Here is a 13,535-nt window from a genome sequence, read left to right as displayed (position 1 = left end):
CACAGAGATTTTAGTTTTTTTTTTTTAATAATTACATTTACAAAAATGTCCCCGAAAAAAACATGACATTTCTTGTTGGGTCAAACTGAGATGGGAGGGGTTAAAAAAAGGCAACAATTTCATTTTCAAATAAGGCCGCAGGCAATATGTTCAAAAAAGGATGTGCGGTAAAAGTCTTCTAGGTGCAATGCAAGTTGTTTCAAAAACAATATTTACAGTCACATCAATACATTAATGGACATTACAATCCAACCTCCTCCGAAAAAAATGAAGGTGATTACTTTCCCATCTCACTCAAAAGGTTTGCCTGAAAATAGAAAGAGCAAAATATGAACGCGAGCTCACGTCATCAGCATACAAAAGTTGTTTACTTGCCTTCAAGAAGGTGGAGAATCGTTTTTCTGTCATCCCCTCAACTTGAGTGAGCTCTTCCAACTGCGTGAAGATGGCCCGACATTACGAGTCGGACGGACAACAAAGCGGTGGAGGCTTCACGTCTCGTACGTACCTTGGAGAAAACGCCGTGGAGCTCCCTCCAGCCCAGGATGAGTTTGGCCTTCTTGTCGCCAATCTGCTGCAGACTTTTCAGCTCCTTCAGGGAGCCCGTGTTGAGGATGTGGAGGATCGTATGCCTGGCCTGGTCCACGACCGATTTGTCCAGCTGGGATTCCCAGCTAGTCACCATTGCGTTCTCTTTGGCGCCCGGAAGCTGAGACCAAACACACAAATGCAACACTCGGTCTAATGGCGCCCCATCATGTCCACAACTATCAGAAATTAAAACAGGCTGCTGATCAATAATTCATCTGAAAGGACATTTTCCCCAGGCGGGGAGGGACGCTGACCTCAGCGTGAGGCGGAAGCGTGACGGCCGCTTTTCTCTTGACGCAGACTGACTGCTTCCTGACGGTAAGCGGCTGCGGACGGCACACTGCAAAAGTGGGAAAATCGCAAATGAGGGTCGCCATGAATAATCCAAATTGATTCTATTTTTAGCTGCTCAGAGAAGACTTACGGTGATCCTGCAGAGGGCGGACCACGGCTCGCTGCAAGTCGCCTTTCATGACGTTGGCCTGTTTTTCTTGCAGAGGCGCCGTGCTGCTCCTGAAGATGGGCTCCTGACCGGAAGCTGACTTTGCCTTAGCCAGCTGAGCGAGGAGCACGCCTTTTTTCTCAGAGTCTCTCTGCTCCTGTTTGAGGATGAAGGCGAGTTACCTGGATTTGTTTTGTTTGCGAGCCACATCCTTCAAACGTACTGACCCTGTCTTGCTTCTCGTAGCACATCACCCGCTTCTCCAGAGCAAGCAGCCTTTCTATGAGTGACGGTTCTGACAGACTGTGCACAACCAGAAGACACCAACAACGTAGGTTGACTGATAGATGATTGCTTTTTGCTCCACAGAGCTCAACAACACACAAATGAATTGACGAGCCGGTGCTCAGCGGGTACGAGTGTTCTCGCACTTGCAAGGTTGAGTCGACGGCGAAGTGGAGACCTCCTGCTTAGTTTTCTTCTCAACCCTCTGCTTCTTTTTCTGAGGCTCTGTGCCAGGCCGCCCGGCATCCACTCTGATCTGTTTCGCTGGAGAGAAAAACAGCCCAAAAAAAAAAAAAAAAAGGGGGGGGGGGGCAGTTGAGTATGCAGGGCACAAAACAAGAGCGACACCATTTGTCTGGAAAGACGGCATCATTTCTGAGTCAAGTCAAATTGAGACATGGAAGCGAATGAGATGATACTTTGCATACTTTCTTGGGTGAAGGGCCTGTTGACGATGAGCTTGGACTTGGCCGCAAAGTTGAGCGCGCTGACCGTATCGAAGCAGTGCTCGTACTCGGGGGCGATGTTGACGATCATGAGCGAGTGCGCCGAGCCGCCCAGCGAGTCCTGGAGCAGGCGAGTCAATTTGCTGTCCCTGTAGGGCACGCGCACCGAGGCGCCCGACTTGAGCGAGTCCACCACTTTGCTGAGAGTGAAGAGCGACAGGTTGATGGCGCCGCTTTCTTTGAGGCGGATGCCCTGGTTGCCCGTGCGCCGGTTGTCCTCTGAGCCAGCCAGGTCCACCAGGTAGAGTTTGCCCGTTTGTTGGCGGCGGGGGAGGCAGTGCTCGGTGCGCACCACCTTCGTGAACAAAAACAAATGACATCGGCTAAACGGGAAGGCAAGGAAAGGAACAAGGACAAATAACACACACACAAATAGCAGACACCTGCTTGTACCTCTCCCTGAAAAGTCCCAGAAAGCCCAGCAGTTGCTAATGAGAGCATCACAAGAGAGGGTTGATTTTAGCACCAGCTACCAAATCCTGGCCTACTGCACAAAGGCCACGACCTGCTTAAGTGCTTTTTCAAGGTTCGCATAAGTTTTCTTCTAAGGGACACGTCCATAAAATTCAGATAGGTGATCTGAAAAAGGACTCTTTACAAAATTCCCCTTAGCTTGGACACCTTGTTTTCATTCAGGCCACCCAAAAGGAGATTCAAAGAATGGCAGAATGGCCAAGTGGTTCCGCTCAAACCTTTATGAGGAGGACAGCGTGGCTGCGACTGGAGCGCTCGTTGACTTTGGTGGAGGCCGTGGTACGCTTGAGGTTGGCCGGCACAAAATGCCGTTCAAAGTCCGAGAAGGACGAGATTATTGTGTGCGTGAGGCCCGGTATTAGGATGTTCTTGTCTTTGTCCTCCCGGATGGGCAAGTCCTGGGAGTTTGGCGACATAAGATCCAGCACCTGAATAGTGAAGACGGACGGAGAGCAGCAACATTTTTGAATGGATCTGGAAATATGAGGTTCACTGTGATATACAAAGGAGTCAAACGGTGCAACGCCAACCATACCTTCTCATTGTAAATTTCTAAATACGACATTCCAATGGAGTAGTCCCAACCCTCGTCCTGAGCACTGACCAGGTTGTAGACTTCTCCAACAGCACGATGAATCATGCCAGGCTGAGCGGAACTGCCCAACATGGTGTGCGTCTTGCCTTTGGATGAGGGGGGGGGGGGACAGTTCACAATCTCTAATCGTAACACAGCACTTAATATGGGTAAGTGGAACATACCGGCTCCTGTTGGCCCGTAGGCAAAGACACTAACATTCTGGCCCTTGGTAATATAGGGCAGAATTGGCTTTACGGATGACAGGAAGACCTCCTCTTGTGTGGATTTCTCTCCATGGAACACATCGAAACTTAAAGACAAAGCGCATCACGCTTAATATAAGGTTTTGATCGATGACAGATGGATACTTACTGGTATTTGAGCGTTTCTGTTGCATTCCTCCAGTTTACAATCTCCAGATTCTGAGAGTCCAGGCCTTTCACACAAGGTCCCGTGTCTCGCTCGTCTTGTTTGTCCAGAAATGGTCGTAGACGAACCGCAACCTTCACTTGGGTGGTTTTCTTGCGTCCACGGTCGGAGACAGACACGCGCTGGGCCATGTTTTGACTTCTGGATAATAAGTGCAAAGAGGGCAAATGAGTTATAAGAGGTAACGAAATATGAATAAAAACGTCGTGCTACGGTTTTTATTTAGAAAATGCTCGACTTTTACCAAGCGTCTAACCGCTAACCCACGAGAGACGAACGCCACATAGTATGGGGTGATTCCAAAAGATATATGAAAACGTATCAATTTCTTACCGATGTTCTCTACAGAATGCAGGAAAGGAAGCCTTTATTAACGTCTTAGATGGCGTCCTGAAGTCAAATTCAGCAACATTGTATATGCCACGTTTTAACAATGGCGAACAGGATACCCAAACAAGCTAACGGAAATTGTTTCAAATCAGGGCCGGAAACGATAATCAGCCAATCGAAACGCTGGCCAAAGGAGCTATGACAAGAGGCCAATCAGAGGCCGCTAAATACTTGCCGCGATTAAAAACAAAATGAGCTCTACAGAATTACAAACAATAAAAGTAAAATATACTGCCTCACATTCATTGATATTAAAATTATTTGTGGGAGAAATATATTCCGACCAAGGGAGGCCATACAGGAAGTGGCGCCGGATGTAGATTTACAAATGCCGACGGAGCGCACTTTAGTAATAAACTGCCACACGAAATGTCCGTCCCACACCAAATTTAGTAACACCTGGGAAAAGACCTTTATTATTTGCATTTTATAGGCAAATTATAATTTGTGGATATTAAATAAATAAAAGTGGCTGTGTATGGGATTCCGTAAAAACGAACCCCCGCCGCACTTTCGCCACATCGCCGGCTAATCCACATGATTGTCAAGTCTGCGCTCGTGTTAAAGTCAGCGGGTTATTCTGTCCAAAATGGCGCTTTGTTTACGTATGTGCATGATAGTGTAGTTATAATAATGATTTTTGCCGATGTTATTCGTCGTCGGAGATAACTTCATCCGAGCTTGCAGCAACGGCAACACTTAGCTTTCGGTAATGACGAGCCAGCGCGCTAACGTTTGTTCTGCATCACTTTCAAAACGTGGTATTTGCCTGGAAGTTTCCTTGTGTCAATGCAATTGGCTTATGTAGTCGCTCTCCGCTTGTGTATATGTTAAATGCAGGAGGTTCTTCCCGAGCTTTTCCCGATTCTGTCTCACTGTTTTTGCATACACCTTTACCAAATGTTCCCTGCAAAGTTCATTACATTCATTCACTGACATCTATTTCAGATCTCATTTAATAGTCTTCTAAACTGTCGTTTTACTCACCCCACATCCAGATTAACAAATTAAAAAGTAGTGGGCTGGATGGAGGCTAACCCTTACGTGTTTTTCTGTGTTTTTAATGTCCCTAAATCCTACGTCGATGCACAAAACACCTGTGAAAGCTACTATAACATCTGTAGTTTACTTTTTTCTTTTCATTTTTTCTTGCTTATTGCTTAGAATTTACCTTATTGGTTGAAGAATGCAGGCAGAGGCCCCAGGTGTGGCCCTACATGAGGGCATCCAGTCTCTCTGTGTCCAAGAGGCAGAGAGTAAAAACGAAACTTGCAAACAGGAGGAAGGCACGAAACAACAGGATGACGAGATGACCGCTGCACCGGTGGAGGACGCTGCGACCGTGGACGACAAAGGTCAAGAAAGTGAGGCAAATGGTACGGAAATTGCATTTCGAACAACACCCAGACCACATTGAAAATTGCTAACAAATGTGTATTCAGTTCATTTCACCTCCCCAGACCAAGACACAGACAAGCTGGTAGGAGACCAACACACAAATGCACCTCAGTTAGTGGCAGCGCTGGAGAACGAAGAGGGAACGCAGGTGGCGGAGAAGGACGGCGAATGGGAACTGGTGTACAGCGATGAGGAAATGGAGGACCCCAAGAACTGGATGCCGCCTCCTGCTGAGATCAAGAGACTCTATGAGCTCCTGGCTAAGGGCGAGATGCTGGAGCTCAACTTCGAGCCCCTTCCCCGGAGGCCGCCCACGCCCGAACGTCCCCTTTCACCCAAAAGGGAGGAGGAGGACGACGAGGCTGAGGAGAGAGAGAAGAAAGAGAGGGATCTCAAGTGAGTATGACAAGCATTTCAGGGCTATTTTAGTTTTCAGGGATTATGGATTGACTGTTTTCGTTTTGTTTTTTTTCCCTCAGACCACCAAGTCCAACTGAGTTTGACTTTAACGAGGAGCAGCAATTGCAAGCCACGCCGAAAGGTTCTTTCATTAATAGACGTAGGACACCAGGTGAGCACTCCATCCAAATTTTATTATCTATGGTTTGGAGTAGAATATTCCAAAAGTTTTCCATGAAGCTTCAATGCTGGAAGGACGACATGGAAAGCTGAAATTCTACTTTGGGTTGCATTGTTGGTGAATTTAACCTTGGCCCCGCGCAGGGTCGTCAGCTCGCTCGTCCGTGAAAAGGGAGGCCAGGATGGACAAAGTGCTGTCGGACATAAAGCGCCACCGCAAAATCGAGGAGCACATCATGCGCACGGGCCGAGATCTCTTCAAGAACGACAAGAAGCTGGAGGCGGCGTTGTCGCCCAACAGCCAGAAGGAGCGAGACAAGGAACGGGAACGAGACAGCAACCCCAATACCATCTTCTCACCTAGGCAGAGGAGATACTGAACACTTGTAACGATTGTTCCTGTACATTTTCCGAGGCGCTTTTTCTTTTTGATGTTACAAGCTTTGTATGTTTTCTATGTTTTTGTATGATGGCAATAAACATGCTAACCTGAGACGACCGATGACTTGCAGTTGGGTGTTGTTGACCAAGTAGGAACGTTTGCAGACATTAGAAGTTAATCATGTGGATAATCAATAAACAGAAAAAGCACTGCAGCAATATTTGAACACAAATGGTGGCGCAACATGGAGACACAAATACTCACAGGCATATATTCTTTCGGCAGGGGTGTGGAGACAATTAATAGGAACAAATAAATACAACACGTGAGACAATCAGGACAGAGAAGTATATTTCCGATTAAGTTTGAGTAACATTACGGCCTTCACATCAGGCTCCAAAGCATCGAGTATAATACGGATGCATAAATATGCATTCAGAACCACAAACCAAATAAATAAATAAATAAATACATACTTACAAATAAATAACAAGCATTTGGTGGAATATACGGTACGTTCGGGTTGAGCTGGGTCTGAAGGGAGGGGGGGGCTAATGTGTTAGTATTCCAGATGTTTTGGCACGCATTTCTCTCCTTTTATATATTTTTATATATATGTATATATATATTTTTTTTTTGCCATGACCCATTTCCAAAGGAGTGCAGCTGCAGCTTTAAAAACAACACATTAAAGTGACTAAGCCAGCCGGTCTGTTTAAAAAAAAAAAAAGAATACAAGGTTCATAGAACCTGCTGTGCAATTTGCACAATGTAAAAAGTCCCAAAATAAATACATAAATTAAAAACACTGAACTGGATAAATGTTTTGTTTTTGTGACTCCGGGCTGCGTGTAAATTACGAGGGAATGTTTCCCCACAATACTGTTTCCCCTTCAAAGCGCAACATGGCGGGGGGGGGTCCCTTAATAATGCCTTTGGACAATATTAAAAACGACCATGCGCTAGATATTTTGGCCAACTGAACAAACATTTTGTTTTTTCGCTCAGCAACTCCAACGCCCATCCTTTCAAAAGTGTGCCCTGTTGCGTTTGCCATCATCGGAATGACGTCGTGTCTACACGTAGCTGCGCGAGGGGTCGGGGCCTCGTTTCGTGGAAACCGACGGAAGGTGAGGCGTCTTTGATCCACACGAAATGAAAACATTATTTTGAAAAAAATAAAATAAAATGGAACACTGCCCTAACACTGACATGGAAATCGGCGCTATGTACACCCGTCACATTTGTCCCCGTCTCCTCTGACGATGAAAATCAAACAAAGAGCAAATGAATTGGGGGGGGGGGGAAAGAAAGGGGGATAAGGCAGCAGAATGCAGTCCTACGAGATGATCTCCCAGTCTGTGGGTTTGCTCGTACATGTTAAGAGTGACAGTGACTACATAGAGGATACAGAGAAACACTAAGAAGCCGGAATTTCCTTCAGCCAGGATTTTTTTTTTTTTTCTTTTTTTTTTTTTTGTCTTCTCGGTTGCTATAACTGAATTCTGCCGTCCGTCGACCAGCAGATGTTCTAACGTACAACTATAATACATTCCTACGGACCTGCTCTTCCCGCGAGGTCACGATTTGATCTACATGAAGGAAAAGAGGTGGCCTATGCTTTGCTATACATCCAGGCTAGAAATCCTCTCAGGTCAGCAGCGTGCGTTCCTTCCTGTCACAGTGCCTCGATGACATCATCAGAGTGCGACGGCACCCTTATGTTTACGCCTACAAAGTGAGAGGCTGAAGTGCTTGAAGGCCAGCAAAGCCGACTTCCCGGCGCTTTGTTGCGAGCGGCCTGCAAAGACTCCAGCGCTATTTGAGGACATCGTCTGTGGCTTTTTTTAACCTTTGCCGCTTTGCTACTTGTCTCCCCACCCCGTGACATTGGTACATTCGCCTCTCCTCCCCCCCCTCTCCTCCCGCCACGCCCGACTCCTCTCAGTGGGTGGCCAAGTCGGGCTCGGCGGAGGGCGCTCGGAAGCCGTTGGCCGGCTGGGCCGCCGCGCCGCCATCGGTGGTGGCCGCGCGTCGTCTCTGGGAGCGGGAGGTGCCCGTGAAGAGTCGCAGGGCGCCCCGACAAATGAGATAGAACCAATAGAGCTGCGGCGCCATGAGCAGGGCGGCCCCGAGGTTAGTGTGCCAGGGCACCGACAGGGGGACCAAGTGGAACGGAATGGAGGCGTACCTGCACCCCGACAAAAAAAGGAAAGACACCAAGGGACGGGTTGATTAAACGCAAACGCCATCCCCGCCCCCTCCCCCTTTTTTGCCGCCGCGCATGAGAGACTCCCAAGCTGAGCGTTAAAAGAAGAGAGGCGGGAGGAAGAAAAGACGTACCTTCCGTAGACGTAGTAGAGGTAAGGGAAGAGGAGGACTCGACAGATGAAAAAAGTGATCAGCATAAGAGCCCCGTTCACTTTGTGCAGGAGTGTGTGTTGCTGTTTGTACTGAGAGCGGGGAAACAAGAGAGGGCGGAGAGACAAAGAAAGAGACAAAGAGAAGCCAGCGGTTTGCCATGAGTGGACTTTGGCTTGGCCTCCCACCCCCCCCCCCCACTTTGCATCGAGCGAGAGGGCCTATAGCCATAAACGTCACGGCTTTTTGGAGCTTATCAAACTAGCGCAGAGACAGCTGACAGCTCGAACAAACGCGAAGGGGTTGGGCGGGTGCGGGGTTAGGGTGGCGGCGTGTACAATGTTTACTCGAGCAAAGGGCCGTTACCAAGTGATGTTAGGAAGGGCCGCTCGTGTTAAAGGACAGTTAACGTATACGGGTTGCATGCTGAGGATAAGGAGGGATGGGCGGCGCCCGGATGGGATAAAGAGAAGGCGGACAACCACATTGGGGAAAAGCAAGAAAGACACGTTTCCACCAAATCCTGTTCTCCTCGGTGTGGGTCGGAAAAGGCGAACAGAAAGGGTCGCGTGATGTGAAAATGATCCGTCGTGATGGCTTCCCAATTGGAATTGAATGAAAAGGCATCTATGCCCTTCACGTAGCGTCCTTGGTGGTGGAAACGTGGCTCTCTAGCGCCACGTGCGTCCTTTTGGCACAGCACCGTTGCAGGGGCTTGGCGAGTGTCCACCTACCTGGATGAGTATTTTTCCTAAGCAGACCGACGGAGTGCTGAGCTCGGCCATGAACATGATGCCCTGGAAATAATCTCCCTTTCCTTGACGCACAAACTAGAGGAGGGCGAGATGGACAGAAAGTCGTCAGCGGGCCAGAAGACAATCACACCTCGCGCTCCGCGGAGTGCACCGCTTATAATTATGCGGCACTGTAAATACGCCTTTGGCAGGAGTCACCGGCTGAAAAAAATTGATGGCGGCTTAGCTGCTGCGGAATTTTCTCGGTGAAAATCTAAAATACAATTGTCGCCACGTAAACAATATAAACGCACCACGGGGCGCTCAATTTCGCATCTGACGCACGGAGGAGAAAGGGCGGTTACCACAGAAACGGGGAAGCAGACGGTAACCATGACGACGTGGTGCAGCACCATAAGGAACTCGCGGCGCAGGTAGCTGGTCAGCGCCGACGCCACGTGCAGGGGGGCGGCCGAGGCTTCCTCGTGCCCTTTGACCCTCAGCTTGTACCAGTAGCACATGAACATGGCGTAGATGTCGTACACGAAGTAAGGGACGGCAAACATGATGTAACTGCTGGTCAGCCAGTGCCTGAGAGGTGCAAGAAATGGTTTGGCTTACGACCCGCACCAAAACAATATTGCAATTGTGACAAATAGACTCACTGATCCTCGATGATGTCATCGCAGGAAGAAGCGATGATGTAGCCGGCTGAAGAAGCCATGACCGCCTGGATGGACGACACCAACCTACAACGGAGACAACCGGCGTGAAAACAAATGCTGACCCAGGAAAAAAACTTCAATGTTTCCCAACCTTGCCGACACGATGACGGCGTCGCCTTCGCTCCATCGCAGCGCCGGGATGGACTTGAGGCACTGCTTGGACAGAAGGAAGAGGCCCGGAAAGAAGACGGAGCCAGCAGCGAGGATGGTCAGCATGGTCCCACGCCGTCTGTCTGAGAGGCAAAAAGTTGGGAGGGCAATCTGGTCCTGGAGATTTGTTGCTCTTTCTCCTCCCTGCAAGAGGTCAAAGAGTGACAACAATCAGGCTGTATCGATCGTACAGAGTCCAACAGGAGGGAGAAATCAAGAGGCGTTGAAAACAATTTACACGTTATGATGGGCGTGATTAAAAAGCTCATTGTCAAATTCCTACAATCAACTTAAAAAGACGAACTGAAAATCAATCGGTGAAATGATGTCATCGGCATCGCCTCATTCTGATGACAATAAGGCCGGCCTACTGGTTCCGAGTGGTTTCGCTTCCACTGGACAGCTGACTCATTAAAAAGTTGTCATCCATTAGCCACATGCACATTGCATCACAGAATTTGTGCTGAAAATTCCTGGCAGCATTATCTTGGACTATGGATCCAAGACTTGTTACGGAAAAGATTGATTATTCAAATTTGACAGCATTACATCTGTATTTTTTGTTTACTTTAGGTATCAGTAAGGTATGTAAAGTATCACCTAACCCTATATGAACAATGTGCATGTAATTCGTGTGGAAATTGTTTATTTTAAAATGATATATTTACTTTCACCTAACTCGGCAAGCTACATACAAAGAACAATTAAATGATCTATCATTTGATGGTAGAAGCTACATAACTTATCTGTGCATACATTTTATTTTAGAATTTTTGTTGGTTATTCTGTCGTTGGATTTTTTTTTCATCCAAAGTGTCAAATAAGTGCCTAAATTTGGAAACAATGCAACAGTGCAGGTCATTTGTGTTAACAATGACGCTAAACATGCCAGCTAACATTAGCCAATGTCAACCAACGAGTCCCCGCCGGCTAAACATGCTTCTTACTTTACAAGTGGGATATTTTTTCATAAGGAATAAAAACGAGGCTGCACTAGAGACGAGACTGTTAACATGTTAAAAGTGTGGGGAAATATGTTTTATTACACACGATGGCGACACTTTACTTGACATGTTATTTGTTTGTAGCCGTTAGCACTAGCCGCCGCCGAGCTAACCCGTCGCCGCTAGCAGCCAGGAGTTCAGTGCACATGTCTCGAGCGGGGGAGGAAGGAAACGGGTCAAAATAAGACGGATATTTACACAGAGGCTTTGGTGGCGTCCAGTCAGCGGCCGCTTGAAACTCGCGTCCCGCGGAGTAAAGCTAGAGTGGTCCCGGGGGTCTCCTCCGCGACGATCCACATGTTTTGTGCGGCCACTTGGACGCCTGCAGGGTTAGCAGCTAGCCAGCTAACAGCTAGCTTGCAGCAAGTTCGATCGAAATCAGCAACAAGCTCACTCGCTCGCTAAAGTATGGACGCATTCAGCGACTAATTTATATAAACGTCTAAGCCAACGCACAAAAAAATAAAAGAGAAATCTTTGGGAGGCGATTGTCAGTGGTCGAAGGAGCGGTCCGGTGCCCGTGTCATTGCATCTGTTGTGTGTGTGTGTGTGTGTGTGTGTGTGTGTGTGTGTGTGTGTGTGTCTCGCTCTCTTGCTGCTGTTGACTCAACAGTCAGCGGACTGCTGCGCCAGCTACTTGCTAACAGCAGCAACGAGTCATGACGAGGTTTTGCAACATTCGCTTTCTCCCCTACTGCATTTTTCTCCCCATGCATCCATCCACAGTAGCAGCACCGCCACCTCTCACAAATTACAACCTTGCATGGAGCCACACACGATTCTGCTCCGTGGATGTTGTTTTGCACGGGTGTCAAAAGTATTTAGCAGATTCAAGACTTAATCACAGGTCCAAATGTTGTTCCCCAATTCTAACTGTCATTGCTTTTCAAAATATTGCATTTTCCCCGCAAGGAGATTAAACCCGAGATTAAGGCAAGATTACGAGCAGAACATCAGTGAATGCTGGTTGTTAAGAAGATTCCTGGATGAAAGCATATTAAACACAAATGCTTACTGTTAGCGAACAGATGAAAACAACACAGTGCATGTTTACCCATTTTACTTGAAATTGTCCAAATTACAAAACAAGAACATGATCTCTACCTCATCTACAAAATAACCGAAATTTTACGACTGTAATATGCATCTTTTCTCCCCCTCTGTTTTTGCACTAACCTTTTGGACATGCATACTGTTGAGAAATATAAAAATATAAATATAAATACATCCCATTAATATTCGTAATGAATCCCATGACTATGATCTGATCATCATAAAATGCAGTTGAGTATGATAAGGCATTAAGATTTATCACAAGAGCCGTACAGATTTCTAGAGGTATTTTTTTTTCTCTTAGTGTAAATGTAAAATTATTTTTTAGTACGTGACAACTTTCCTCAACAGGAAGGAAGGAAGGAAGGAAGGAAGGAAGGAAGGAAGGAAGGAAGGAAGGAAGGAAGGAAGGAAGGAAGGAAGGAAGGAAGGAAGGAAGGAAGGAAGGAAGGAAGGAAGAAGACAGTTTAAACACAACGCAAAAGCAATCAACGTCAAGGTAACATTCACTCAAAACTGAAAAAGTACAAAAGCAGAAATTGTTGTTTGTCAACTTCCTGTGGCGCTTCTTGACTTGACTTAAAGCCCTTTCTTCGCGACACCGGCAAGATCCACGTCAAATGATAAAAGTTTATGTTAGGTGCTATACACACTAAATCTAATGGCGGACATTTACTCGTTGGATTGGCAGGTAGACAAAATAATAACAGGAAAAAAAGAAGAAAAAAAAAAAAAAGACTATGGCAATAACAGTTACAATCAAACAGATGGCCAACAAGGTTCATTCTTCAAAACAAAATCAATATGTAAATATTATTGTTTACAACCTTAGTGAAAGCACTCAAAAGTTCATTTTGCGTTGAGAAGCCGATTCAGATTGCTTTCATGCAAAAGGATTTTTTTTCTTTTTCTTTTCTTACAGGTGCAAGAGTCGCAGTATCAAAAGCTGAAGTGTTGATTCAAAGTCATCTTTTTTTTTTTCTTTTTTTTTTTTGGCGCGACCCAGAGAGGAAGACTTTAGCGCAAGAAAACTCTTTTTCATCCTCACAAACCAAACGACGACAATGAGACCTCCAAAGTCGTTTTCGAAATATGAATCCAAACATATTTCTCGTTTTTCATCGAACATCACAAGTGATCCCACGTCAGGTTGGATCAACTTTTGGAGCTTTCACTGTAGGCGCTTACAAACTGCACTTGGATGCCATGACGCTATGGAAACTTGCCCATCGTTGGCGCGAGTTGCCAAGCAACACACCAGGAAATAGCAAAAATATTTTTTGCCTCCATTTTCTGCATGCCGTTTCCAGTTACTCCTAAGTGCAGTGCGAAAGGGCCTGCGCGTTGCTCGATGGCGCCCTCTGTACCGAGAAGTATACCGCCTACAATGCCATACCGCTAATGACTAAACTAATGTAACCACTTTAGTAGAAAGATTTGTTGTTAAAACTCTGT

The 13,535-nt window shown here is 46.7% G+C and overlaps 3 protein-coding genes across 7 annotated transcripts; 1 reads left to right on the top strand and 2 right to left on the bottom strand.

Annotated features, from left to right (window-relative positions):
- Nucleotides 1–8: 8 nt before the first annotated feature.
- kif22 (kinesin family member 22) lies at nucleotides 9–7,912 on the bottom strand. 2 transcript variants are annotated; one of them, XM_085903477.1, is made up of 15 exons: nucleotides 6,161–7,912; nucleotides 5,200–6,031; nucleotides 4,866–5,028; nucleotides 3,248–3,445; nucleotides 3,058–3,185; nucleotides 2,834–2,979; nucleotides 2,517–2,726; nucleotides 1,747–2,119; nucleotides 1,465–1,582; nucleotides 1,261–1,336; nucleotides 1,016–1,190; nucleotides 846–931; nucleotides 509–709; nucleotides 376–435; nucleotides 9–307 (listed from the first exon to the last, which is right to left on the bottom strand). In XM_085903477.1, exons 3-15 carry the CDS (start codon nucleotides 4,919–4,921, stop codon nucleotides 278–280), a joined length of 1,857 nt encoding a protein of 618 aa, XP_085759603.1. In that variant the 5' UTR covers nucleotides 4,922–5,028; nucleotides 5,200–6,031; nucleotides 6,161–7,912; the 3' UTR covers nucleotides 9–277. The 2 variants fall into 2 exon arrangements, with proteins under 2 accessions (XP_085759603.1, XP_085759604.1); XM_085903478.1 differs by lacking the exons at nucleotides 4,866–5,028; nucleotides 5,200–6,031; nucleotides 6,161–7,912 and adding an exon at nucleotides 3,638–4,005.
- On the top strand, nucleotides 4,068–6,209 carry pagr1 (PAXIP1 associated glutamate-rich protein 1). Of its 3 annotated transcripts, none has more exons than XM_085903490.1 (5): nucleotides 4,068–4,403; nucleotides 4,859–5,058; nucleotides 5,137–5,488; nucleotides 5,572–5,663; nucleotides 5,816–6,209. In XM_085903490.1, exons 2-5 carry the CDS (start codon nucleotides 4,881–4,883, stop codon nucleotides 6,049–6,051), a joined length of 858 nt encoding a protein of 285 aa, XP_085759616.1. In that variant the 5' UTR covers nucleotides 4,068–4,403; nucleotides 4,859–4,880; the 3' UTR covers nucleotides 6,052–6,209. The 3 variants fall into 3 exon arrangements, with proteins under 3 accessions (XP_085759616.1, XP_085759617.1, XP_085759615.1); XM_085903491.1 differs by having other exon boundaries at nucleotides 4,069–4,403; nucleotides 4,859–5,070; nucleotides 5,155–5,488; nucleotides 5,816–6,208; XM_085903489.1 differs by having other exon boundaries at nucleotides 4,070–4,403; nucleotides 4,859–5,070; nucleotides 5,816–6,205.
- A 5-nt stretch (nucleotides 7,913–7,917) lies between the features above and the next one.
- On the bottom strand, nucleotides 7,918–13,502 carry LOC147039356 (ceramide synthase-like). Of its 2 annotated transcripts, XM_085903488.1 has the most exons (7): nucleotides 11,226–13,502; nucleotides 9,965–10,167; nucleotides 9,814–9,897; nucleotides 9,514–9,739; nucleotides 9,149–9,244; nucleotides 8,397–8,506; nucleotides 7,918–8,244 (listed from the first exon to the last, which is right to left on the bottom strand). In XM_085903488.1, the coding sequence occupies exons 2-7, from the start codon at nucleotides 10,087–10,089 to the stop codon at nucleotides 7,998–8,000; spliced, it is 888 nt and encodes a 295-aa protein (XP_085759614.1). In that variant the 5' UTR covers nucleotides 10,090–10,167; nucleotides 11,226–13,502; the 3' UTR covers nucleotides 7,918–7,997. The 2 variants fall into 2 exon arrangements, with proteins under 2 accessions (XP_085759614.1, XP_085759612.1); XM_085903486.1 differs by having other exon boundaries at nucleotides 7,918–8,506.
- Between the last annotated feature and the right edge of the window lie 33 nt (nucleotides 13,503–13,535).

This window comes from Syngnathus leptorhynchus, chromosome 22 (genome assembly GCF_054491065.1).
Source record: "Syngnathus leptorhynchus isolate UIUO chromosome 22, UIUO_Slep, whole genome shotgun sequence".
NCBI classification, from domain to species: Eukaryota; Metazoa; Chordata; class Actinopteri; order Syngnathiformes; family Syngnathidae; genus Syngnathus; species Syngnathus leptorhynchus.
Note: the sequence above shows the minus strand (reverse complement) of the source record. Positions and strands in the feature narration are given on the sequence as shown.